The 26,345-nt window shown below is 40.7% G+C and overlaps 1 protein-coding gene across 1 annotated transcript; it reads left to right on the top strand.

Annotated features, from left to right (window-relative positions):
• The first annotated feature begins 1,917 nt into the window (after positions 1 to 1,917).
• On the top strand, positions 1,918 to 20,649 carry LOC119745534 (neprilysin-4-like). The gene is made up of 22 exons (XM_038221928.1): positions 1,918 to 2,075; positions 6,155 to 6,271; positions 6,592 to 6,753; positions 7,155 to 7,238; positions 7,601 to 7,821; positions 10,409 to 10,480; positions 11,444 to 11,509; positions 11,853 to 11,969; positions 12,286 to 12,351; positions 12,702 to 12,838; positions 13,316 to 13,538; positions 14,035 to 14,133; positions 14,609 to 14,686; positions 15,679 to 15,788; positions 16,067 to 16,128; positions 17,062 to 17,113; positions 17,331 to 17,398; positions 18,198 to 18,328; positions 18,586 to 18,651; positions 19,000 to 19,086; positions 19,663 to 19,739; positions 20,540 to 20,649. The coding sequence occupies exons 1-22, from the start codon at positions 1,940 to 1,942 to the stop codon at positions 20,640 to 20,642; spliced, it is 2,334 nt and encodes a 777-aa protein (XP_038077856.1). The 5' UTR covers positions 1,918 to 1,939; the 3' UTR covers positions 20,643 to 20,649.
• The last annotated feature ends 5,696 nt before the right edge of the window (positions 20,650 to 26,345 follow it).

The raw sequence follows: 26,345 nt of genomic DNA, 5'->3' as shown, positions 1-26,345 counted from the left end.
GTATACTGAAAACAATCGTGATAATGAAAGGTTTGCCGGGAAACACCATGTGCGAATAATTTCTCAACTAAGAGAATGGTTCTGAAAAGAACCAGAGGTATAAACTCGACGTTCCGGTCAGTATGCTCTGACCGTTTTCAGGAGAGGTCGATCAGAGCATACTAACCGGAACGTCGAGTTTATACCTCTGGTTCTTTTCAGAACCATTCTCTTAGTTGAGAAATTATTCGCACATGGTGTTTCCGCAAACCTTTCATTATTTAGTATCTCCACCATGCAAAGCCTCAAATCTTACTTAATCGTCATATGATCTTGTATTCGGGACTAAACCTTCACTCAAAATCACCCACACATCTGTTATACCAATCCTTGCTCATTCTAAACTTGGGATTTCTCTGATGCGGTGATGCCCAATAAAAAGTGTGTGTTTCGCAGACTGTAAATCTTCCAGCGAGGCTGTCAGTGTGTGCTCATTTAACGCAATGGGGAGACGCGTCGCTATGGCAACGGTGTGACCCATTAAGACCGTACCGGGTCGACCCAAGCACCTTGTAGGGTGATCCTATCGAATAACATCACAGCCAGTCTGCACAGTGTGATTGATTCTTGCAAGATGTTGAAGGCCATCTAGAAATTGTCTCAGGAGCCAAGCTATACATGCAGTTCAGCAAATCAGAGCGGTTGGCTCAATTTCTAGTAATTCACATCGTAGAAAAGGGATTTCTTATTATGAGTCACATTTGATATGAAAAAAAAATGTGTATTGGTTGAACAATAATTCTTAAAAACAAACGATGGCATTAAGGACTGCTGCAAACTCTGACTGGATTGACCTACAAATCTAAAAATGTAATGCGGCCTGACGTTGCGATCTTAACAAATTCTTCTTCAGAGGCAAACTGACAGAGGTACAAGAAACAAACATGTAGAGACTCATAAGCATATCGGGTTGGGAGGAGAAACACAACAAATTAATAAGAATTTCGATGATGAGATTGAAAGGGGCCTATCCATAAACATTGACTCTGTTTATCCCAACATGAGGAACAAGAAGATTAAGTGGCTTGCTTGCCAAGCAACAACACCGCAGACATAAACGCGCAGACGTCCCAGGCCCCAATCCACACCACCACCCTCTTCCAATACTGTAGTCATGGAGGAAGGAATAGACTTTTTTTCCTCCTCATCCATATCTGACGCTGAACATAAACTTCTCTCCAAAAGTCCAAGGGTCTCAACTTTTGTCCCGCTGCATGCCCGTTGTGTGAACGACGTTCAGCTCAGCCAAGATCTCACAGATTACTACTGGTAGGATCCGTCTTCGTGAGTTTTTTCCTTGTTTCTGACCCATGTGACCCTCCCGTGTTAAACACCCCCTCCCAAGAATCGTGTACCAGACCTTGAAACATTATGTTGAACTTGTCAGTTCCCAGGTCACTAACCCTGATAACTCCCCCACAGGACAAAACGATCTCCCAGAGAGAATTAGCATTTGGAACTTTCAGCGTAGACGAGGTTCATCGTCACAGGTTCATTATGTCAACAGGCACAACAGGTGCTTGATGGTATGCGATCATGTGACCAGCTATGCAAAGAAAGCTCACAAAATGTCTTCCCCCACTGGCTGTAGGACTGCCAGATTTTACCTTCTCTCCAACCATTCAGCTACATATATGCTCCAACATTCACAAGGCGTGTAAGTTGAATGAAACTTTTATTTACGACTTCTTCTACTTCTTGATATAGCAGAGGTCGATCTACCACAGCCCTTGCAACTGATTACCCAAGCAAGACAACACTTTTATCGAGTCTTAGTTCCCAAATTGAAACTTCAATTGTAGGGGAGTCTCATACCTCCCTTTCCACTCCCCTAACCACGCCTCTCACCTCAACTTCTGCCGAACAACACGTCATATCAATTTGGAGTATAGCCCCCACCATGAAGGATAAGTTTACAGCTTCCAAGGCTCAGCTGGCGCGCGAGGACTCTGTCGTCTCCAAGTCGCCCAGTAAAATTCCCTTCATTTTGGTGGGAATCTTCGCTGCAGCCACCATCGCCCTAATGATTACCACAAGTGAGTACAGATCAAGTTTTTTTCCGGGGGGGGGGGGGTCGAAACCCTTACAATATTGATAAAATGAATGAAAACAATGAATCTGAAACCATTAAAACCTTGCGAATAATTAATCTGATCAGTCTCACATTCTCATAAGGTTCTCACTAACGGTTTGATAACTAAGATTTTACTGTTTGAAATTCTTCGTGAAACACCCCGGTCCAGATACAGAGACCGGCAATTTAAGAAAATTTACAAAGGAACAACCGTGCTCAGCATTGTACTTTACTAGGCTCAGACAGAAAGTTGCTCAGCAAAGTCAGGTTACCAGCCATTTAGTCACGCAGTGTATCATATTGTTCATGGCTGGTTCTCAGACGGCTCATGCTTAGCACTAACATTTCCCAAGCAATTAACGTGGTATGGCGACAGGCGCGGATCCAGAAATATTTTAAACGGGGGGCACACTGTTGTAACAAAATCATTTGCTCCGAGAATTAATGCGAGCGCGGAGCGCGAAGCCGTTACGGCGTGGGGTCCGGGGCCCGCTTAAGGGCCCCGGGAAGTTTTGGCTTCTACATGCTCTGTGGTGCAATCTGAGGCGATTCCTGGCTCCTTTCGCCTGAATTAGTTCAGCAAAAGTTTTTAAGATAAGTATTTTTTAAACACATACTCTTACTTTTACAAATTTAAGTTACTCTGTGCTTGAAAGTCGAAAACTATTTTTTCTCTTTATATTTTCTTGCTTTTATTTTTGAAAAGGAATTGTATTGACTTCGGTTTGTTAACTGTTGCAACGCGTGCGTTGTGACATTTGCTCCGAGGACTAATGCGAGGGTAGATCACGCCTGTCTTACCACGTGGGGTCCGGGGCCCGCTTAAGGGCCCCGGAAAATTTGGAATTTTAGATGCTCTGTGGTGTATTCTGAGGGGACTCCTGGCCCTTTTCCCCTGAGTTATTTGAGCAAAACGTTTTAAGATTACGACATTTTTCATTGGTTTTATAATTTACTCTTTCGTTTACAAGCCTTTTATTTTTTACTGTTCTTCACTTGTATGCCAAACATTTTCGTCTGCATGTCTTCGTGCAATATATTTTTGAAAAAGGAATTGAATTGTAAAAACTTAGTTTGGTAGCTGGTGTAAGGATGCTTTCTATTAAATGTTCTGTTTGAAGTAGAAATTTTCAGTTATATCAACAAGAACAAACCGCTTGAACATGTTAATCGAATTCAAGTTTAAAATTAGTGTAATTTAATCAAACTTAAACAGAGGAGCAATTAGCCTCCATTGTAACTTCACTCCTCAGTTTTATCTCATGACTACAGAAATTAGTCAAACGGTCATCCAAGTTTCTCCCTCTTTTTTTGCGTAATGTAAAATGCCCAAACATTTTAAGGAAATTTACCTCGCTTGCAATTCAAAGAGCAACACACTTGCGTTTCGTCTAGCTTGCAAGAGCATGTCTTGAGTGCTAAAACTTGCTGAGGTTGGGCAATAACTGCTGATTGTTTTGTCCTAAGAACAAACAGATCTCTTTTATGTACCAAAATTATCAGATTTGTATTTTCTGCAAAGCCTAGTAACGTCAAAACCCAACTTTTGGATCTCAACTTTCTTCGTTAAAAAAAATGTTTCATTGACGGATCCATGACCTTCAGGGGTGTTTCAATTTTTTTCAGGGTTTTACATCGTTTCTCGAATAAAGTCTTTACGAATGATGACGTGACGTTGAAAAAGTCAATTGAAAACAAGGACATGTTTTGGACTCCGTGAAAAAGTATAATTTGTAATTCAAAAGCGCGTGGAACTGCTGGCAAATTGTTCTTACTATAACACACTAGTTTAGTCGGAAAAGGGGGGTATCGTGCACCCTCGGAAATCAATTTCTAATCAACGTTCCTAGGTCAGAAAAAATGCGTAGAAAACGATTTGCTATGTTAAAAAATTCAAAAAATGTCCCATGTATTGTTTTTATGCAAATTAGTGCCGCCATTACCGAAAAATCTATTTTTAATTATATCTCAGCCAGTATTGCAGATAACTGAACGAACTAGGTGTCTAAACCCATGTTTTCAAGGTCAGAGATCACAATAAAACTATTCTGGAAGTGACCACATGTGTCTGTGGCATAGGAATATGCAAATTAGTGCCGCTAATACCGGAAAATCATGTTTTTGGCATATCTCGGCCAATATAGCACATAAGTACACCAGTAAGGTGTCTAAACCCATGTTTTGAGGGTCAAGTATCATTAGAAGACCATTCACGAAGTAACTTTGTGTGTCTTTGGCATGAAAATATGTAAATTATAAAGTGTCGGTTTATCAGATATTTGATTCTTAGCCAATATCTCGGCCAATATTGCACTTAACTGCACAAGTAAGGTGTCTAAACCTATGTTTTGAGGGTCAGGTATCATTAGAAGACCATTCACGAAGTAACTATGTGTGTCTTTGGCATAAAAATATGTAAATTCTAAATTGCCGGTTTATCAAAAAAATTATTTTCAGCCAAATTATATTCAATTTCAGCCAATATTACAGTTTATTTTGAATATGATGGCTTAAAATAAACTTTGATCATTATTGCTTATTAAAAACCCTTCTGTCAACATTAGCTGCAATATTGGCCGAGATGTTGGCTAAAAATCAAATTTTCGATAAATCGACACTTTAGAATTTACATATTTACCTGCCAAGGACACACATAGTTACTTTGTGAATGGTTTTCTAATGATACCTGACCCTCAAAACATGGGTTTAGACACCTTACTTGTGTAGTTATGTGCAATATTGGCGAGATATTGGCTAAAAATCAAATATCTAATAAACCGACACTTTATAATTTACATATTTTCATGCCAAAGACACACAAAGTTACTTCGTGAATGGTCTTCTAATGATACTTGACCCTCAAAACATGGGTTTAGACACCTTACTGGTGTAGTTATGTGCTATATTGGCCGAGATATGCCAAAAACATGACTTTCCGGTATTTGCGGCACTAATTTGCATATTCCTGTGCCACAGACACATGTGGTCACTTCCAGAATAGTTTTATTGTGATCTCTGACCTTGAAAACATGGGTTTAGACACCTAGTTCGTTCAGTTATCTGCAATATTGGCTGAGATATACTTACAAATAGATTTTTCGGTAATGGCGGCACTAATTTGCATAAAAATAATACGTGGGACATTTTTTGAATTTTTTAACATAGCAAATCGTTTTTTACGCATTTTTTCTGACCTAGAAATGTTGATTAGAAATTGATTTCCGAGGGTGCACGATACCCCCCTCTTCCGACTGAACTACACCCTTGACCAATGGTGTGGTCCAAAGAGCAATGCACAACGTGTGTTTGTCGCGCACAGCACATAAGCTGCATGTTCGTAGAGAATAAATCGTGTACGTTCTTACGAATCGGTTTAATAACGGTATATGCAGGGTAATACGCACGCACGTACGGGCTACGATGGGATCGTGGTTTATTTCGAAGCTTCTCGTGTTGAGTACGCAATGTTTGCAAGCTCAAATTTAATATCGGCGCCGGTATTTTTGTAAGGAGGTTCCCTCCTCTCCTCCTTTTCTCTCACCTCCCCCTCTTTTTACCCCTTCTATTTTTTTTTTTGACTCAAATTTGACGGGGGGCACGTGCCCCCGCGGCCCACCCCTGGATCCGCGCCTGGGCGACTCCCCTTTGAACACGGTGAAAAAGAATTATGGTGAAATTTCAATCACATTTTGTTTGGGTTTGTCTGATGCTATTTTGTGAATCAGACTTGAATGTTTGCAAGGTCACGAGTAAAAGATTTGACATTGGCAACAGGTGTATTTATTGTATAAGCTGTGATAGGGGACCATTAATCGACGTTTCGATCACGTGGGTATGTTCGCAGTGGCAAAGCGGGGGGGGGGGGGGGGCTGGCCATTCGGCCCAGAACATTTGGGCACATTTTGTTGTGGATCCGCCCTTGGTGCTCACATAAAGTGCTGGTACCCCCGCCGTGGCCACCCCCCTCTTAAAAAAAGATCCTGCCTATTGCACTGTATGTTTGTCTTCAGAATTTGACGAGTTTGTTTACGTGTTTTCCAGTTGTTTTCGCACTACAGAAGAACGAGATTGCCGCCAAGCTGGACGAACTGAAGGCAAATAAACCACCGGTGCCCGTGGATCGGGAGACGTGCACGACAAAGCAATGCTATGACTCCGGTAATAAGACAGGGATATCATACCCTGCACATTATCTGAATGACCAGGTCACACGGGTGACAACATGACCGACACAAGCTACAGTCCCTTTCAACTATTGCCTCGAAGGAATGTCACAGTTCAGAGAGACCGCAATGACACATTGTGGAAAAGTGTGAACTTAATGAACCAAGTTTCCACCTAAGATGTAATTACTGGTGAGAAAACACTTTCAAACTGCCGATATTCATCAAAGAAAATGTGAAACTCGGTAAGACTTTGTTTTACCTTTTTAAATTTTGTTTTACGTCTTATATCGTGTCTTCTCTTTATTTCTACAGCATATGCATACCTGAGTAATATGAATCAGAGCGTGAATCCCTGCGATAATTTCTTCGAGTACGCCTGCGGGGGCTGGAACCAGCGACACACCGTACCAGAGGACCAGACTAAAGTCTCTATTTTCAGTTCACTGAGAGACGATTTGAGGGACAAGCTCAAAGGTAACTCATGCCCCTAAATGTCATCTTATCCGACCTTCTCACATTTGTCTCCTTTAACTGATTGTGTCTGTGACATGTCACCCTCATCGTCACATCCCCGTCATTATCATGGCCCTTGTTTCTATCATCAACATCATCACCATCTTTTTTCATTGCCATCAATATCTTAATCAGCCCAACTGTCGGTTCTTTTCCCGCCGTCATTAATGTCGTCATAAAGATTTTCGTGCGACAATGACAGCACCGTATAAATCAGTCAGACATCTTCATCGACAGTAGCGTCATCGGTGAATGTCGTCGCCGATCTTGTGTTGTTATTGTCGTGATATTTTACTGATTGTTTGAGTACGCTGTACAAGAATTTGTCATTAAAACTGCCGTATTGGTCATTTCTTTATCAGTTCTATTTGAACGGAGCCCCATTGCCGGCGAACCCTCGTCGTATCACATCATAAGGAACGACTACCAGTCTTGCGAAGATCTGGGTAAGTTGTCTCATCTACCAAGCAAAGGACACCATCTATGAATTATCAGTTTGGCTATTTAGAACAGGAATCACACTCAAATTACGAAGTTGTCTTTAAAAAATATTATCAGAGTGAATTTGCTTTACAACTTTTTACCCCTACCCCCCCAAAAAAACAACAATGACGACTTCTATTAATGTCAACGACAGGCTGTACTCACACATATTTTTTTAGCGATTGTAATACGTCGTTGATATTTGTGCGCATCGTTAGCAGTTAGATTGAACTTTAAAAAATATCTATAGTTATTCAGTTATATAAAGGTAACAAGTCAATAACACAGTCAATTTGAGACTTCAGTTTTCGCACTTATCCAACAGACACCATCAATGAGTTGGGAGCCAAACCTCTGACGGACGTGCTGACTTCGCTGGGCGGCTGGCCGGTGCTGGGGTCTACCCCTGCCGGCGGTAACTGGAACGCCACCACCTTCGACTTCGAGAAACTCTGGGCCGCCCTCAGGGGCACACACGGCGTACAGATGATTGTGTACATAGACACGGTGACCGATCCTAACAACAAGACCAAGCACAAGTTGACTGTAAGCTCTTTAGGACACACAAGTTCGACCCGGATTCCGTGTTCGATTTGACCAGACATTCTTCTGAGTCAGAATGAACAGTGACACATTTCTCCTTCCAAAATACGATTTTTGTGTCAAAATAACTCCTTCCCGCGTTTTGTGGTATTGAAAAGTGACTCATAGAATGTCATTTTGACCCTCAAAAGAGACGGGTATTAAAGAGTGTATAATATTATTTGTAGTATTGTCTGTATTTACATGTAATAGGAAAAAGTATGCCTGTATTTTCAAAACAATCGGGACTATATCTTTGCTAGATATTGAAGAGTTGAAGTGCAACGTAGTTTATTCACCGATAAATCTACGCTGATGTAAATCAACGCTCTGTGAAATTAGCACAAAGACATACAAGATTAGAGGTCGATGTATGTCTGAAAACAGATCGTGCAGGGCGAGTCAAAAAAAGTGGAACCCAAACACAAATAAATATATTTCATATTTAAAACAATATTGAGCACCATTGGAAGCCCATTTATTTAACTACTTTTCAGTGCAAAATTTACTTCAGTTGCTCTACACGTTATTTTTTTTTATCACTAAATGCGATTTCACAAATTGTCTTCAAACATCACCAGCGATAAAACCTCAGTTTAAAAGTTAAAAATATTCAACAAAGTCCTTTTGAAGGCTCACCCTTAAAAAAAAATGGATTTTACAAAGCCCAAGCACTAAGCAGAGTTGTTAATACAGATATTTATGTACTTCAGTTGTTGAATCAAGTATTATGTGTTATTTTTCTTTGTTGTCCCAAACAGTCAGAACACACAATACATTGCTTTTTTGGACGAAACTGATTTTGGGGTTACCTTGTTAAAAAAATGATAAAAAAATTAACGCGGAGTAATTGAAATCATTTTTTTTAAATTGAAAAATAGTTTAATAAATGGGCTTCCCAGTCATAATTATTTTTGGTGATACATATTTTTGTAAATATTTATTTGGGTTTGGGTTCTGCATGTTTTGGGTTTTCCGCATTACGATTTTTTTGTGAGTTTATTTTTTTTTTGCCGATTTGCAGTCATGTGAAGCGCAGTCATGTATAATTTCGTGCACAAAGTGCAAATTATAATATTTTGCTATAGTAGCTAAAAAGTATAAATTTTTGAAAGGCCCCTGATGCCATGGCCAAACCCATGATTCCCTTGGTTACCACGTTTCACCCCAATCTCCCTCCCCTTCGCAAGATCACTAACGACAATCATCATATCCTCCATACTTCAGATCGCCTTGCCCGCGCCATCCCCAACGGCCCCACATTGGCTTACAGGCGTCCTCGAAATCTACGGGACTTGATTGTTCGAGCTGAAGTCCCTTCCTTAGATGCATCCCCTCCCACCCAGCATGGTACTTTCAAGTGCAGTTCCAGATGTGTTGTCTGCCAGATTCATGTCCAGGAGTCTGACTCCTTTTCTGGCCACTCTTCTGTCACTACCCACAGAACCATTGGTAACATCACTTGTAACACCTCTAATGTCATATATCTCATTTCTTGCAGGGTCTGTTGAGTGCAGTATGTAGGTGAGACTAAGAATACGCTCAAGAAGCGTTTCTATGCCCACCGGTCAACGGTCAACACCAAGAAACTAGACACCCCTATTGGTCATCACTTCAACCTGCCTAACCACTCCATTTCTGATATGATTTTGCAGGGCATTGAATCTCTTGGCCATCGCAAGGACTCAGTTCGCCTCAGCAGAGAGAAAGTGTGGATGAATCGTCTTCGAACTATTCAACCACATGGTCTCAACATCCAACTTGGAAATGATTAATCCTTTTCTTCCTCCATTGTCTTCTGTTACAAATAATCCATCTGGTCTTCCTTGTTTGTGTTTACCCATCTTCCCCCATCTTTCATCCCTTTCCACCTCAATACTGTTCCCCCCCACATCATCCCTTCACTCTCACACTCTTTTGTCCGTTCCCACTCCCTGTGACCTTTGATCCTTCCCCTTTCTGGTCCCTCCCCTGTTCACACAAGACCCCTTGTGGTTTGCCATCTCCCTTTGTTTCTTTGCTCTCTCATCCACCCTCCCCTGCATCTTTCCACACCTTTCACACCTAATCCTCCTTTTGTGTTTCTTCTTTCAGCCCTGCATGTTTGTGTGCACCCCCATGTTAATGTATGTACCTCTGTCATTTCTGTTTTAGCCTCTGAAGAAGAACTTGCTAAGTTCGCAACGTCAGGCCACATTAATTTTTAGATTTTTTTGAATACTAGTATTATTATTTACATTCGCACAAAGTTTCAAAGCGATCGGATTATGATGACGTCATGATGACGTCACACATTTTCTATATTTTTGTGCAAATATGTATGATCTAACAAAAAGGTGTTTGCCCATAATTACGTCATGATGACGGCACTTGTCATATGATCTTATTCTGTGTGTCAAGTATGGAGTCGATCTGAGCAAAGACAGTGTCAAATTTTGTGAGTAGAATGAAATAACAAAAAATAAATAAATCATCAACAAAAATCACCCGATGTCGTCATCGTGACGTCAGACATGTTGTAACGTATTTTTGCAATTTTTTTTTTTATCAGGCGTCCACTCCGTTTTTCGTGGTACCAAAGGTCGGCATCGAGAAGACGCACTTGCGGGGTGTGAAGACTTTGGTAAGGAAAATCCCGTTATTTGCCATTACGTGTTAATATGCGAGCGATTCTATCCACACAATGAAAACGTGAATCACAAGAAGCTCAGATTGCTTTGGATATTGCGGTGACTTTAGCTGTATTGTTGAAATAGAAATGAAACAGTCTTTCCATGAGCCTTTCCATGAGCGCGTTATACAGGGTGACCCCCCAAAAATGCAACCCTGAAATATTTGCCTTTTTCCAAAAACGTGATCGGTGAATTTTTATGTTTTGGATATCAGATTATAGCTGGTAGCTTTTTTTTCTTTCAAATACTGAAAAAAAAATCATGAAAATAGCACATTGGGTTGCTGAGAAAATGCCAATTATGTAAAGGAAGTGATTTTTCATCTTGTACACAAAAGCTTCAAACAGTGAAACATTTTACTGTAAGCCCACTGTGCAACTATCTTTCATTTGTGCCATTTCTTTATTATTTTGACATATTTATGATGCTGAAAATGTTTGAAATAGGACTAAAAAGGATGATATACATGTTCAGGTAGAAAATAAAAGGTATTTCCGTGAAATTCATTTGTACTCTTGTCATAGTAGGTGCCGTGTTCTTTGTATTAGGACATGCACAAATAGATATACAGTGTAAATCCCTTAATGTGGTAATTTTTGTGTACCGGGAAGAAAAATCACTTCTTATACATAATTGGCATTCTCTCAGCATCCCAATATGCTATTTTCATGATTGTTTTTCAGTCTTTGAAAGAAAAAGCTCTCAGCTTTAATCTGATATCCGAAAAATAAAAATTAACCTATCACGTTTTTTGACAAAGGCAATTGTTTTAGGGTTGCATTTTTTGGGTCGCCCTGTATAGGCGTATTTATACGGATCGGATACAATACAGACTGAAAATACGTTTTACGTATCACCATTTATGACACTGCATCTTTATGTTAACGACTTTAATTTGCATTTGTTTTCTCCAGATTGACGAACGAGACTATTCTGAGGAATTGGGGATAAAGATCCTTTTGGATGAGAGTTATTCGAAGGTAGGTGATGCATAATCCCCTGTTCCCTTCCATACTAATCAAACAGCAGCCTATACTTGCCAGCACGTTGAACTCTTTGTTAGTCATAAACTATCCCAGTTGATGGCAAGTTTCTTCAAATTCCGTTTGGCACGGCCCTCATGCTTGCACGGAGGTCTCTGGCAAGCACATTGATATAGTGTTACGAGGGCGTTCCCTCCAACTTGCCACGACTGCGTCCCGTCATCGTCGCAATACTCAGTGCAAAGTGCACGGTGAAATTGTGCCCGATTGTGTTTTGGGCCCTCCATATGGTCTCATGATTTCATACAATTACGTTTTTTTCACCAACGTTTTCTTTCAGGAGAGGAAAGCGTACCTCCAGTACCTGATTGACATCGCCGTGGCTCTTGGCGCAGACGAGACAGTAGCGAAGGAGGATATGAAGAACCTCATCGAGTTCGAGTCGAATATGGCTAACGTAAGACATTCGTAGAAATTCGTCATCGATTCTTTCCTTGTCGATGTTTTTTTCTGGAAAGGCCAATTGGATTTGAAAATTGGCTTATTTATTTCGAAATGCACCCCTATCCAATTTACACATCTCGCAGCCTATATTGACGTATTTTAAGGGTGTGATATGATTTTGATTTTTACTCATTCGCTATGGTATTATGGAATGCAATTGTCATTTTCCTAAGTATATGAAACTGATATTTATTTATATGTTGAATATATGACAGGTAAAGAAAGTACAGAATTTTAATATTATTGCGTTTCTTTTTTTTCTTCTACAGTTGACTGTATTGCATCCATACCATGGTACCACTGAAAACACTCTCAAGGAAATTGGAATGGATGTGGTAAAGGTTTGACATTATTGCTTCGAGACTTGGTACATGTTCAGACTTTCCGTTGTTGTTGATGGGCATTTCTTCACAAGTAGACGTTTCATACAAATATCATGATATGAGTTGTTAAAGGGGCCTAGACGCAGCAAAGCAGAATTCTCATATATTTAGAGTTTCGAGACAGTTAAAATTAAGTTAGATCCAATACGCAAGGTTTCGCCAATTACTGTGCACTCCATACAACTTTATAACACAAATTGTTGAAACTATTAATTCTTTATCAAATTTGCACATTATACCCAAATTATCATCCAACCGCACTTTTAAACACAGTCTGTAAGGATATTATTTTTTTTTTCAAGATCGACTGGACGCGTTTCTTTCAACTAATGTTGCCGGCAAGCGTTGACCCAGGAGTAACAGACGACGAGCCAATCGTCAACTACAACCCAAACTATATCGGCAATGTCACCATGTGGATAAAAGACCAAGACAACAGGTGGGTAAAGAATTAATAGGAAAAGGACCACCCTAAGCTGGATTTCATGGAAGGAATTCATTGAAAGAACTTTGAAAAGTACCAATTAACATAAAATCCTCCGTGACCATCGTTGTTTTGCAGAATGTCGCTTGCCGGGCTATTAAATGGGACTAGCGGTTAAGTCGTAGCAGCATCGATATTTCATGTCGAAAGTATTTAAATAGGCCCCACCTGTCGGATTGGGGTGAAATGGGATGTGTTATGGAATAGTGGAAAGCCTTTGTCATAATAGCATAAATCTAGACTGCGATACCATTCTTGCATATATTTATTGTATTTGGAGACTCATCACTTCCCATTATATGATATCATCTGATATCATAATGGGAACACGCCATCTGATATCAGACAAGAAAGGGATAATCATTTCTGGAAGCAAATCGTGTTCAGAGAAACTTTAAAGATAGGTCAGTTTGTTTTTTCTTTTCCCGTCAGAGTCAAGGCCAACTACATGATCTGGTGTCTGGTGAGTGAGATGGTCCCCTTCCTGAACGAGACATTCCTAGCCATCCAGCACGAGTACCAACTGGAAGTGAACAAAACGATGTCTCCTACAGCTCGCTGGAAGACATGCGTCAACAACGCCAATGACCAATACATGTTTATCAGCGGTAGGATGTACGTGGATGAACACTTCACTGAAGATACGATACAAAAGGTACTGACAACAAAGAGGCAGTTCAAACGAGGATGATTAGTCAACTAGTGGCTGATTTGTGACGTAAACTGGGCATGCGCACTAATAGCAAAGTCTGAACGTCTCTCATCAATCGATGTTCAAAATGTCATCGCGAATCTTCTTGATCCTGGCTCCCCGTCATGCTTTATGATGCGCGCCTGGCTGTTGGTAACCAGCGATGCAACCGTACGCGTGCCCCATAAATACCTTAGACAGCTTACCCATTCCTTTTGGTCGAGAGTTTGTCCCGTGGCCGGTCTTAAACGGTTGAAAAAGTCTGGTGGGCTGGCTGGTCTTAAACAATTTTCCAGTGTCACAAGAAATTTTGACTCCTATGAAATCCGGTGCTTTTCACCGTTTATTGGTTGAACATTCACAATCCTCACGTAGGCGCATGCGCAGTACTACCAGTGACTCAGTATTTCCATAAGAAATGCGATAGTTTTGTTAACAAAATCTGCTTTCCCCCCTGTAGACGCTTGAAATGGTTCACAATGTGCGGGCGGCTTTCAAGTCCATGCTGAAAACAAATGACTGGCTGCAGGAGGAAGACAAGGGCGCGGTGGCTGAAAAGGTAAGGTCAAAGGTCATCAAGGTGACAGTATGAAGGTCAAAGGGTCGTTATGAATATGATCCCACAAGCTGGTATCCATGCTTTGAAATGTTGGGAGACGTATACATCATTTCGAAGTAACTGTCTCCATGGAGATATGGTCAAGTTCTGAGAAGAAGAAGAAATACCAAACCCATCGTTTCGGTCACTGTGGTCAGAGCCTGACTCGAAAAATATATCTCGGAACCATTTCTCTGTGAATTTTCAACTGTGTCTACCCTGTAAAGCCCCAAATCACTTTGATAATTGGAAGGCTTTTCGTAACTCTGGACTCGGTCATCAATTATTGATTCATGTGCTTTGTGTTACCACGTATAACAGTTGTAAATCAGGCCCTGTTTACTGGCTTTGGTTATTTTTATTAGAAAGATATAATTTTATGGAAATGCAAAGTAGCCGTTTTCAGCGATTTTTGTTGTTATTATCATCCCCATAGGCAGATGCTATGGACATCGCAATTGGTTATCCAGAATGGATCAAAAACAACACCAAGCTTGATGCGAAGTATGCCGATGTAAGTAGCAAAAAAAACCCCAAAAACAAATTGGGTAGTTTTAGGTGAAAATAATGTTAGATTCCACCCCGTGTATGTTAGGGTGCCAGGGTAACCGGGATGCCGTCGTGCATGTATTTGACAAAAAAATAGCACAGTTACACGGCAATAACACAGTTTATGGTGTTGATATAGCGCTTTATACCAAAGGTTTCACGGTACGTCACACTGTCTTACCCCTGTTCATCAGGCCATGAGACCATTTTCTCTGCAGCAGCAGCTTGAGATCAGCGCAATCTGCTTTCCACCTTCGTAGGTTCCCATTTATACTCCTGGGTGGAGAGAGGCAATTATAGTCAAGTGTCTTGCCAAAGAACACAAGCATCCCATGTTCCCAGTCAGGATTCGAACCCACGTACCACGGCACATGAATCGAACACGGTTACGGCGAGGGGTTCGGGCCCGCTTAAGGGCCCCGAAAACTTGTTGGATTTTAGATGCACTATGGTGCGATTTGAGGCAATTTCTTACCACTTTAACCCCCTTTTTTCCTGAGGAAAAGACGGTGGTGTTCGCAGTGCCTGCCTTTATTGCGACGTCACTTAAAAAATAAATAAAATTGGGTTCGTTTTTTTTTTTGGGGGGGGGGGGGAGGGGCCTGGCGCCCGTTGGCTCCCCCTGGATCTGCCCTTGAAACATTGGACCATAGTTTGCTTATGGGGTTGCCGTCAATATACTTCCTCTGATAGTTCTTGATAGCAAGTTGTGGTTCCGAGTCTGTTTGCTCTTTGTTTTACGGATTGACCTTATTAATAAAATCAAATAGAGCGCTGCACCTATATTCGCACAGACCCTTTCACGTCGTCACTACCTGGCTTGTTAAAGTCTCTCCCATCCCAGTATGTGTGTATCGCATTCTGGTACTGTATAAAAATCACAAAGAAAAGGGAGGTCCTCTTCTAGCCGAAACGGAAAGATGACTGTTATGCGATTGTCTCTTTCTCTGCCCAAAGCTGACTGCCACGGACGACGAGTATTTCCAGAATAACCTGAGATACCGCGAGTGGCTATCCCAGGGTGCATTGGCTCGCTTACGTGAAGAGGTGAACGACGATTATTCACTGTGAGTAGGTTTTGAATGTTTGGATAATTTAGTTGCTCGTGTCCCAATGTCGTCCTTTTTCGCTTCGACTAAAGCCTATAAACTTATGTGTATAGCTTTTAAAAGCACCAGCGGTCTTCTGTAATTACAAACTCTACCCTGGGTTTTGTGTCTTGGCTTTCAGTTCATTAATGAACAACAACTGTAAATATAATCTATTTGTTTGTTTCATTTGTTTGTTTGTTTGTTTGTTTTTACGAGAAAAAAAAGAAAGGTTTTTTTTTCTGTTCTGCTTCTAGGTGGTCTATTGCCGGGCCGACCGTCGTCAATGCTATGTACGGTGTATCCATTAATGGAATTTGTAAGCTATTTATGTCTTTCTTTTATACAATTATGTAACACAGAAGACAACCCTACATTAGCCACCACGTCAGCTTTCATTTTGCCAACCATCATCCAAAGCCACACACAACCTAGCCACACAGTCGTGTTTTACTACACTACTGAGGACAATGCTTTGTGTTTCCCTTTGTCTCTGTAATATAACACTTTCCCATAGACTAAGCACATAACTGTACGACAGAGGACGGTCTTCAACAAGGGACACCCGAGGACTGAAACAATTCCTTTGTTCTCTCTTCGTGTATCGGTCCGGGGGGAGGGGTATGTAGTACAGGTACATCCATGCACATCACAATAGACTCTTTAAACTAAAATCCGGAACACTCTAAAACATCCATTTCGACATCCTTTTTGCGGGTCTAAAATGACACTTTTCGGGTCAAACATGACACTTTTTTGGGACAAAATGACATTTTTATTTCGAGTCAAAATGAAGAGTGTCATTTTTAACCCGGAAAGAGTTGAGCCGATAGAACCCAGATTCTGAATCAATCTGATCCGAATTTTTTGTTTAAGTGTGTAGCAACCAAACACTTAATCCATTCACCAACCCACCGACCCGTCTATGCCTCCTTTCCTCTCACGCTCATTGCTTTTTAGCCACAAACTAGCCAATAACTAAAATAAACTCACTACCCAGTTATACAAGACGCCAATTTACTCACCAGTTTAACCAACCCTTGCAACCAACCAAGGAAAGCCTTTCGTCGGCTGGCGGTGGCCGGTACCATCCGGCCAACTGACAAACCGACCGACAAACCGACCGACCAACTAAACTATAAACAACCATTATCAGTACATCAACTGGCCCACCATTTGACACCAGTACCCTCCCAACGACCAATCACGAATCAGCCAACGCCATAACGTAATGTTCTTTTTTTTATTCTAGTGATTCCAGCGGCCATTCTCCAACCACCTTTCTATCACAAGGATCTTCCCTGGTATTAAAAGTAATAATTAGGCCTACTTCAATCCTCTGAATCCATTAATATTTAAAGTTTAATCTTTCAAGATTTTTCCCATTAAAAATGAAGCGAACAAGTGAACTGTAAGAACCTTAGCAATTATGCTAGTTAGCTTATGGTAGTTTCTCAAGCTACCGTCGGGTTAATCTTGTCATTAAACCAATTAAACCAGTTTTCTTTATTTCTATTTCAGGTACTCCAATTATGGTGGAATCGGTGTCATCATTGGGCACGAGATTACCCACGGTTTTGACGACTTTGGTAAATTAATCCTGAGATAACCCACGGTTTTGACAACCTCGGTAAACTAAGCCAAAGTCAATACAGATTATGATACCTCTGGGTAAAACTGAGTACATTTTTGGAAAATGTCTGTATTTGGAACCTTAAAGAGACTAGTTTTTTTTGTGGTGCAAAGATGGGCGTCGAGAGGTTGGGGGGGGGGGAAGGGGGGCGCTTGCCCCCCCCCCCCTCTCCGGAAAAGCCAACCTCCCCCCCCCCCGAAAAAAGGCGAAATGAAAAAAAAAAAAAATGAGAAAGAGGTTTTAAGTCATATTTGCTGTTAACTTAATAGACAGTTAACAAAATGGGCGTCTGCAGGGGTGTCAATGGGATGGGGTGGGCAATGTCCCCCTGCACACCCTCGAAAAAAAATTGATAAATTGAGAATAGATGCTAGAGAAAGTACATGGATATTTTTGGGGAAAATGTGCTTTGCCTCCCCCTCAAAAAAAAAAAACAATCCCGGCGACGCCCATGAGTGCAAAGGATACTTTAACCTAGATATTCAGGTCCCTATCATGCACTAAAAAGGTCGGTTGCAAGGATTTTTCAGGGGTTAACTTTGTTTTATTTGATCTTAGATTTAGCTTTTATTAGAAATCGTATCGTTGAGCACAATCAAATATACGTACTACTTCGATGAAAAATGTTGCTGACTAAATGACGTTAAGGTTCAATTAAAAGAAGGAGGATTATGTAAGTATTATGATTGATTGATGGGAGGCCGCCATTTCCAAGACATAGTTTCAATTCCAATATCTTGGTCTTTTTTTCACAGGGCGACGCTTCGACAAAGACGGCAACTATACAGTCTGGTGGCGTCAAGAGTCCATCGACAATTTCCTGGAGAGGGCGCAGTGTATCATCGACCAGTACTCCGAATTCATCATGCCGGAAAAGAATAGAAGCGTACGTTTTGCTTTGAGCCCTTCCTTGAATGATGACGGCCACACAGTTTAAAAGCGCCTTTTTATTGTGGTCGCTTAAAGAAATGGCAATCGGATCATTTTTGTCAATGGCTTTCCGGTTTCCATAAAAAAGGGAACACAAGGGAATGACTGGTTGACCGTTTGAATCATTGTAAATTTAGAAATTCTCCAAAATCTAATATTTTTTAATTTTTTTTATTTATTGATTATTATTATTATTATTATTTTTTTTTATAGCTGAACGGAGATCAGACGCAGGGTGAAAACATTGCTGACAACGGAGGCCTGAGAGAGTCTTACAAGGTATCATCAGCATGAATCACATCTTAAAATTATATTCATTGCAAGTGTATTTTTATTTCAGAAGCCATCTTGATAATCCAGGAAAGTTAAGGAACTTTGTTTTTTTCCCCAATCGGCTGATTGCATCTCGGTCACCAATATAAACTTTCCTCGTAAGATTCTCTCAAGTTGAGTAATACACAAAATGAACGTTCAGGGAAATTTTTTTGCGGAATTTTTGCGGGATTGTTTTTGAGATGAATCCTTTAATGCATGTAATTACGAACACATACACCCTTCTTAAATATCGTGACGCTAATGAATGGTACAATATATATTTTCCCCAACAACATTTCCTCTTGCGTCAAGGCTAACATGGACAACATATCCAAGCAACCTCGTCTCCCCGGCATTGACTTCACTGAAGAGCAGATGTTCTTCCTGTCATATTCCCAGGTATACAATTAAAACCGATCCATTCAACCCCGCCCACCTGCCCACGTGCGCATGCCCAGTGCTATATGCTGGGCGTGTCATTTGCAAATGCACGCATAGCGGACATTTCTCGGACAATCAAGGCTGTGATTGGTCAATACATCTGGAGGCGGGGCTTAGTCAATCGGTCTATTATCAATTTTACATCATAACACCCAAAACCCAACCCCCAAATGGATAAATCCAAAAAGCAGAGTTTCTTGTTCATTCCATTATTTAGGTAATGTTCAGCTCCTTATAATTTAGAAACCGATTCTCGCTCCAATTTACAGACCCGTCCCTTCAAAACTATTTTGACGTTTTTAACATCATGAACTTAAAAGTATCTATTGTCTCTCCTAATATCATAAGGTTTTATGTGAGGTTGGACAATGACCACAAAGGCCAATATCCATAAAAAAACGCGTCAAAAATTTGGCTAAACTCAAGTTTTTTGTACTTCTTTAATGTACAATAAGAGTTTGAAAAATGAACTATCGTGCAGCTATAGGTTTAGCCATTTTCATGAAAAACTGTAATTAATTTCTTGCAATCAAGCTATGGTGTAGTGTGTTCACACCAGCGGGAGTGGATGACTACATCTACAATAATGTGCACAGTCCTGGCCGATACAGGTATGTCGGGTGATTTTTTAAAACCTCGGGCTCATTGTCCGTCTTTGCTTCAGACGATTTTAAATTCCTCTCTCGGGAACTCTAGGTCAATACAGGTCATCTTCTGGTTGTGATCATATAGAGGTCACAGGTTAAGATGTTTCCGTTTGTATCGGACTTGAAACGTTTCTGGAGTCACACTTGAAGACGATTCATTTCCCATGTCTGATCCAAGGCACATTACGATGAAATTGCGCCACACTCTGCAAAATGTGAAATGATATATCTGTAGCAGGCTTCGTTTTTACACATTTGTCTGAATAATGTACTCGGCCCTCTAAAATCAAGGATTTATACATGTCCAAATCAAGAAATTATGTGTCAGTATGATTCAGAACATGACCAGATTAAAAAAAACACCCTTGCAATAAGCTTGTCAGAGAAAACTGCTAGTGTTATTTGACGTAATAAAACAGAATACTGAAAGAAAGCGCTCAACTGGTAAAGCTTTAAACATTATTCTGCGAGAACACTCTCAGATTTAAAAGTTGAAGCAAGGAGAAAATAAAGTAATTTTGACAAATCAAATAACAAACGGTTTGTAAACATGGGCATGCGAAAACAAAAACGACATACGTGGTAGCACTTATAGTTACTAAATGAAAAAAAGAGCTCTAACTATATTTCCTAATTTACCAATTCTAGCGTTTTAAGTAAACGTAATCAACTATTTCTATAATAATTTCTATAATATCATTTCTATGATATACATTTCCCAAAAATGATAACTCCATCTCGCTTTATCGTTCTCGTTCGCACAGAGTCATCGGTGCGCTTCAGAACAACGAGGCGTTCAGCGCTGCGTTCAACTGTCCGGCTGGAAGCTACATGAACCCAGACCTCAAATGCAAAGCCTGGTACTAACTTCCTCCAGAATAGACCGTATGTGTAGCGGCCATCTTAGAGGGCATCATTATTTTGTTTTATACAACACCTGATTAAAACCCCGTCATCTGATTGGTGGATCGTTGATCACATGTCATTGAATTATTCGTACCAACGCACGGCGCGCGCGTGGCGCGCAGCGCACAGTGCAATGGAAGTTCTATTGCACGGTGAATTGCAACTTCCATTGCACGGTGTCACTGCTGCTGGTGGTGGCGCTGTTTTAAATCGAGATAAATTGAATATGATTGTTCTGAACCTGTTGAACAGTTTGCATTAACATAAATATGATGAACTTGTCGAACTTTGAAACAGTTTTTAACCTGATTAAATTGGCTATTAAAAGTCAACCAATCAGATGACAAGGATTTATTCAGGTGTTATGTAAAACAAATAATGAATGTTTCACGTTCGTGGAATGGAAAGAATAATTTCATGAGGTGACAGATAAAATGTTCCATCCCACTCGGCTTCGCCTCGTGGAATGGAACTTTTCATCTGTCACCTCATGAATTTATTCTTACCATTGCACTTACAAACATTCATTATTTGTATAATAACAAGGGTTGCACAAATGGGTGAACAGATTGCTGCAGTTAAACAAAGCCATTGCTATCCAAGATGGCTGCTACGCACCGGGTCCATTTTGGCGTGGTGTTCATCGTAAATATTATATACTTTATTTGTAAAACATCAAAATTGAAAATCAACTGATAACTTAACTTTGAACAGATTTTCTTATTGAGTTAAAACTTTATCATTTTTTTCCCCGGTTCAGTCACTGGTAACAGTATTCGTAACATGAACAGTATGAACGGAACACAATAATTCTAGAAATGTACTTCTGTTAAATTGTTTTTATTTAATTAAATGCATAGGGCCTAGGATCATTTGCATTTATTCCGGAACTAACCTACATTATCAAGAAGCTTTATACTTGGATTTAATATCGTACTGGTACTAAATACTGGCTTGCTGCCATTAACGACAAAAATGTAGGTGATTTTCCCAAAGATCAGTCAATAAATTGACTTATTTTGACAGAGTGCTATCGACGAAATCGTGTTTCGTGATCAAAACTGTTATGCATGTACTGAGCTGTAACGTCAACATGTTTAGGCCTGAACCAGTGGCGTCACCAGACTTTTCAGTCTGGGGGGCACAGGGGGGGGGGCACCAGCATTTGATGGGGGGGGGGCACTTAGGTGGATACGGATCGCCGTCCTGGGGGAGGGGTCTAAGGGGAGGGGGTACCCCCTCCCCTTTGGAAAATTTTCGCATACGGAGGATGGGCTAGATGCAAAATGGTGCCACATTTGATGCTAAATTCGATCTGAAGATATCTCCAGAAATTGCTATTTTTGAGGTAATGATTTTAACAACGCGCAGAATTTTGCAGAGGATAGGGGGGGGGGGGCACCAGCATTTGATGGGGGGGGGGGGCACTCGGGGGGGGGGGGCACTAGGTTTTCCAGGGGGGGCACATGCCCCCCCTGGCCCCCCCTTGGCGACGCCACTGGCCTGAACATTCTTCTGTGGAATTTGGAGTGATGTCTGACGAAACACTATTTTTTGAGGTATTCGTTGTATGACCCAGAGGAAAACACTTTAATTAAAAGCCATTTGACAATTTTCAGAAAGGTGACTCGGATCCCCGATAGTGTTTTGTTATGAGAGTTCAGCGATCGAGCGTTTTAAAGAGACACAACTTGTTGATTTTCATTCGTGGACGTCGGGCCTATAAATGCCTCACTGATAACAAATATTTGTCCAGGGTATATAAATATGACAATGAACCTCGTTCGTCGAACTCCTGCTATTGTGTCGCGGTCATTCAGCCTTCGTGTTTCGCTGTTATCTTATCCTTCACAGAAGGAATTCAACATATTAATTCCCAATAACAAGTCTTCAATGTGGTCCATTATTCGAAAAGTAAATAGTTTATTCAGATCACAATTCTGTTTGTGTGGAAGCCGTCAATTAATGGGAGTTTCCCACCATTAGAGGGCGCCATGACACCTCTTCGACCAGATGTCTTCACAAATGTTTCCTTCTTCTGAGAGGCAACGGTTTTCTTCAGAAAACGAAACTGATGAAATCTTAAAAGACATGGATTTCGTGCGAGATGGGGAATCGGGAAATGATGTCGGAAGCAATGTCGAAATGTTCTGTTTAAAGGGAATATACAACATTTGCAAACATCGAAAAATAAAACTACCAAGTTTTTACGAAATACCTTACTAGGATGTTGGTAAATGACAGTCTCAAGCATCTTGTAAAATTATGGCACCTGGTGTGAAGTCGTTTTCAAGAAAATGGTATTTTTGTAAACATTTCCAACGGTGGTCGGCCGACCAGCGTTGGAAAAACCTAACTATTTTTCAACTACTGCTCCAAATTTACCATTTTTTCAGTCCAAATTTTGTTTGCTATTGGTTACATGTTCATGAACGGGTGCAGGCCAGCTAGACTGGTTCCCTTGCCTTACAATTTTCCATCATCTATAAATTGGTCCATTTTATCTTTTGTGGAGTCAGGGATCATTGATCATTTGTGTTTTTCTTTGTTTTTCCAACCTTTTCGAACACAAAACTTCAAAAATGTCAGTGTAACGATATTTGATCTATTATACTAACCTCTCAAATAGTTCATTTCTGAAAATTACAGCAAAAGCCAATGATGTACATTCCCTTCAAAACCCAACTTTTTAAATTAAAGAAGCAATATGTTTGTATGCCAAGTTCGAACATTCTCACATTTTAACCCCTACCCATTTTGTACTAGCTGAATCAGGATGTGATAAATTATTATACGAATGTTTGGAAGCTCATATATTATTTTATTGTTAGTCAAGCTATTGCATTAGGTTATACAAGTTGGGTAAGACACTATTGGCAATGTTATTTAACCAACATTTAGAACGAAACTACTTCAATTGTTAGTTCATCCGGGTAACACTTGCCCAATTTTTGGGAGGAATTTGCCAAAGAGTTGGTACCTTGGCCAACTCACTGGCAAAATATCAACCCATATTTACCAGACTCTTTTGAGTTTCGTGAGGTGTCCACACGTTATTTCGTAATATCTGTTTTACCTCTTTCAAGGGATGATTGTGATTGCCGTGCTCTCCGCCCGAAAAATAGAAACGAGAATAGAAAAGAAAACAATAATCAAATCACGTGACCTGCAAGCTAACATCTGACGTAGGGCCTATGTTGCTTTCCCGGATCGTGTTGGGAGATTATCATGAGTGCATTTTTTTTATTTCCAAGAAATTACGCATTAATTGCCGCGAACCATGGGCGTCGCCAGGATTTTTTTCTAGAGGGGGGCAAAGCACATATTTCCCCCCCTCCCAAAAAAACACCTCTATATTTTCCAGCATTTTCCCGATTGATCTTTTTTCGAGGGTGGGCAGGGACATTTGCCCCCTCCCTAAACCCATTAAATTAACAACAATATGATTTCGGGAGTTCAATTTTTCTGTGAAACCAGAGCTTCAAAACCCCACAGCCAGTTTAAATTAAACAGAGTACACGATTTATACAAAGTAACAGTCTGAGGTGGAATTATGAACAATCTCAACAACCAACTTGGTTAACATTCATTTAAAAATTTGGGAAGGTAAAATTAGTCTTTTCAGCGTTATCATAACCACTGAGTGCACACCCATTCCCCCCTATTCTCCCAGGTCCCCGAGCCCCCCCCCCCCCGCAGTCTCAGCCCTGCAAGTCCCCATCCAAAAGTCATCCCCTCCCTAAAAAGAAAACCCCAAGAAATCATGAGTATGAAAAAACAAGTTCGTCCTTGTTCCTTCCCAACAACAACAACAACAACATAAAAGGGTCACCATGCAGATACATGGGAGTCATTCGACGCACGAGGTTTCATGATAATAATCGTCTGTTCCGTTGTGTCAACATTATCGAGAAGTGATAACAATGACCGAGTACAGGGGACCGCTGTGCTCAACAGGCTTCCACGAACTAAAATTACACATAAAAGGTATATGAGGTGTACACTTCGTCATTTTCAGATTATATAGCTTAAAATTATCTCTGGCTCCTAACATTTTGAAATGTTGCTGAACAGGTTAAACTTTACCGTAGAGCACGAACGTTGTATTTTTAATGAATGACATGCATGCATTTACATATAATAGGCCGCTAAATGTATTTTTTACCCTCCATGGTATACTGAAAACAATCGTGATAATGAAAGGTTTGCCGGGAAACACCATGTGCGAATAATTTCTCAACTAAGAGAATGGTTCTGAAAAGAACCAGAGGTATAAACTCGACGTTCCGGTCAGTATGCTCTGACCGTTTTCAGGAGAGGTCGATCAGAGCATACTAACCGGAACGTCGAGTTTATACCTCTGGTTCTTTTCAGAACCATTCTCTTAGTTGAGAAATTATTCGCACATGGTGTTTCCGCAAACCTTTCATTATTTAGTATCTCCACCATGCAAAGCCTCAAATCTTACTTAATCGTCATATGATCTTGTATTCGGGACTATACCTTCACTCAAAATCACCCACACATCTGTTATACCAATCCTTGCTCATTCTAAACTTGGGATTTCTCTGATGCGGTGATGCCCAATAAAAAGTGTGTGTTTCGCAGACTGTAAATCTTCCAGCGAGGCTGTCAGTGTGTGCTCCTTTAACGCAATGGGGAGACGCGTCGCTATGGCAACGGTGTGACCCATTAAGACCGTACCGGGTCGACCCAAGCACCTTGTAGGGTGATCCTATCGAATAACATCACAGCCAGTCTGCACAGTGTGATTGATTCTTGCAAGATGTTGAAGGCCATCTAGAAATTGTCTCAGGAGCCAAGCTATACATGCAGTTCAGCAAATCAGAGCGGTTGGCGTCAATTTCTAGTAATTCACATCGTAGAACAGGGATTTCTTATTATGAGTCACATTTGATATGACAAAAAAATGTGTATTGGTTGAACAATAATTCTTAAAAACAAACGATGACATTAAGGACTGCTGCAAACTCTGACTGGATTGACCTACAAATCTAAAAATTTAATGCGGCCTGACGTTGCGATCTTAACAAATTCTTCTTCAGAGGCAAACTGACAGAGGTACAAGAAACAAACATGTAGAGACTCATAAGCATATCGGGTTGGGAGGAGAAACACAACAAATTAATAAGAATTTCGATGATGAGATTGAAAGGGGCCTATCTATAAACATTGACTCTGTTTATCCCAACATGAGGAACAAGAAGATTGGTGGCTTGCTTGCCAAGCAACAACATCGCAGACATAAACGCGCAGACGTCCCAGGCCCCAATCCACACCACCACCCTCTTCCAATACTGTAGTCATGGAGGAAGGAATAGACTTTTTTCCTCCTCATCCATATCTGACGCTGAACATAAACTTCTCTCCAAAAGTCCAAGGGTCTCAACTTTTGTCCCGCTGCATGCCCGTTGTGTGAACGACGTTCAGCTCAGCCAAGATCTCACAGATTACTACTGGTAGGATCCGTCTTCGTGAGTTTTTTCCTTGTTTCTGACCCATGTGACCCTCCCGTGTTAAACACCCCCTCCCAAGAATCGTGTACCAGACCTTGAAACATAATGTTCAAGTTGTCAGTTCCCAGGTCACTAACCCTGATAACTCCCCCACAGGACAAAACGATCTCCCAGAGAGAATTAGCAT

The sequence above is a fragment of the Patiria miniata genome, unplaced genomic scaffold (assembly GCF_015706575.1).
Source record: "Patiria miniata isolate m_02_andy unplaced genomic scaffold, ASM1570657v1 HiC_scaffold_7, whole genome shotgun sequence".
Classification (NCBI taxonomy): domain Eukaryota; kingdom Metazoa; phylum Echinodermata; class Asteroidea; order Valvatida; family Asterinidae; genus Patiria; species Patiria miniata.
The sequence above is the reverse complement of the archived record's forward strand: the minus strand, read 5'-3'. Positions and strand labels throughout refer to the sequence as shown.

Coding starts and splice junctions, on each gene's coding strand:
- LOC119745534 (XM_038221928.1), top strand. CDS start 1,940: ATGAAGGATAAGTTTACAGCTTCCAAGGCTCAGCTGGCGCGCGAGGAC. Junction 7,822..10,408: donor AGACCAAGCACAAGTTGACT/GTAAGCTCTTTA, acceptor TTTTTTTATCAG/GCGTCCACTCCGTTTTTCGT. Junction 14,134..14,608: donor AGGGCGCGGTGGCTGAAAAG/GTAAGGTCAAAG, acceptor TCATCCCCATAG/GCAGATGCTATGGACATCGC.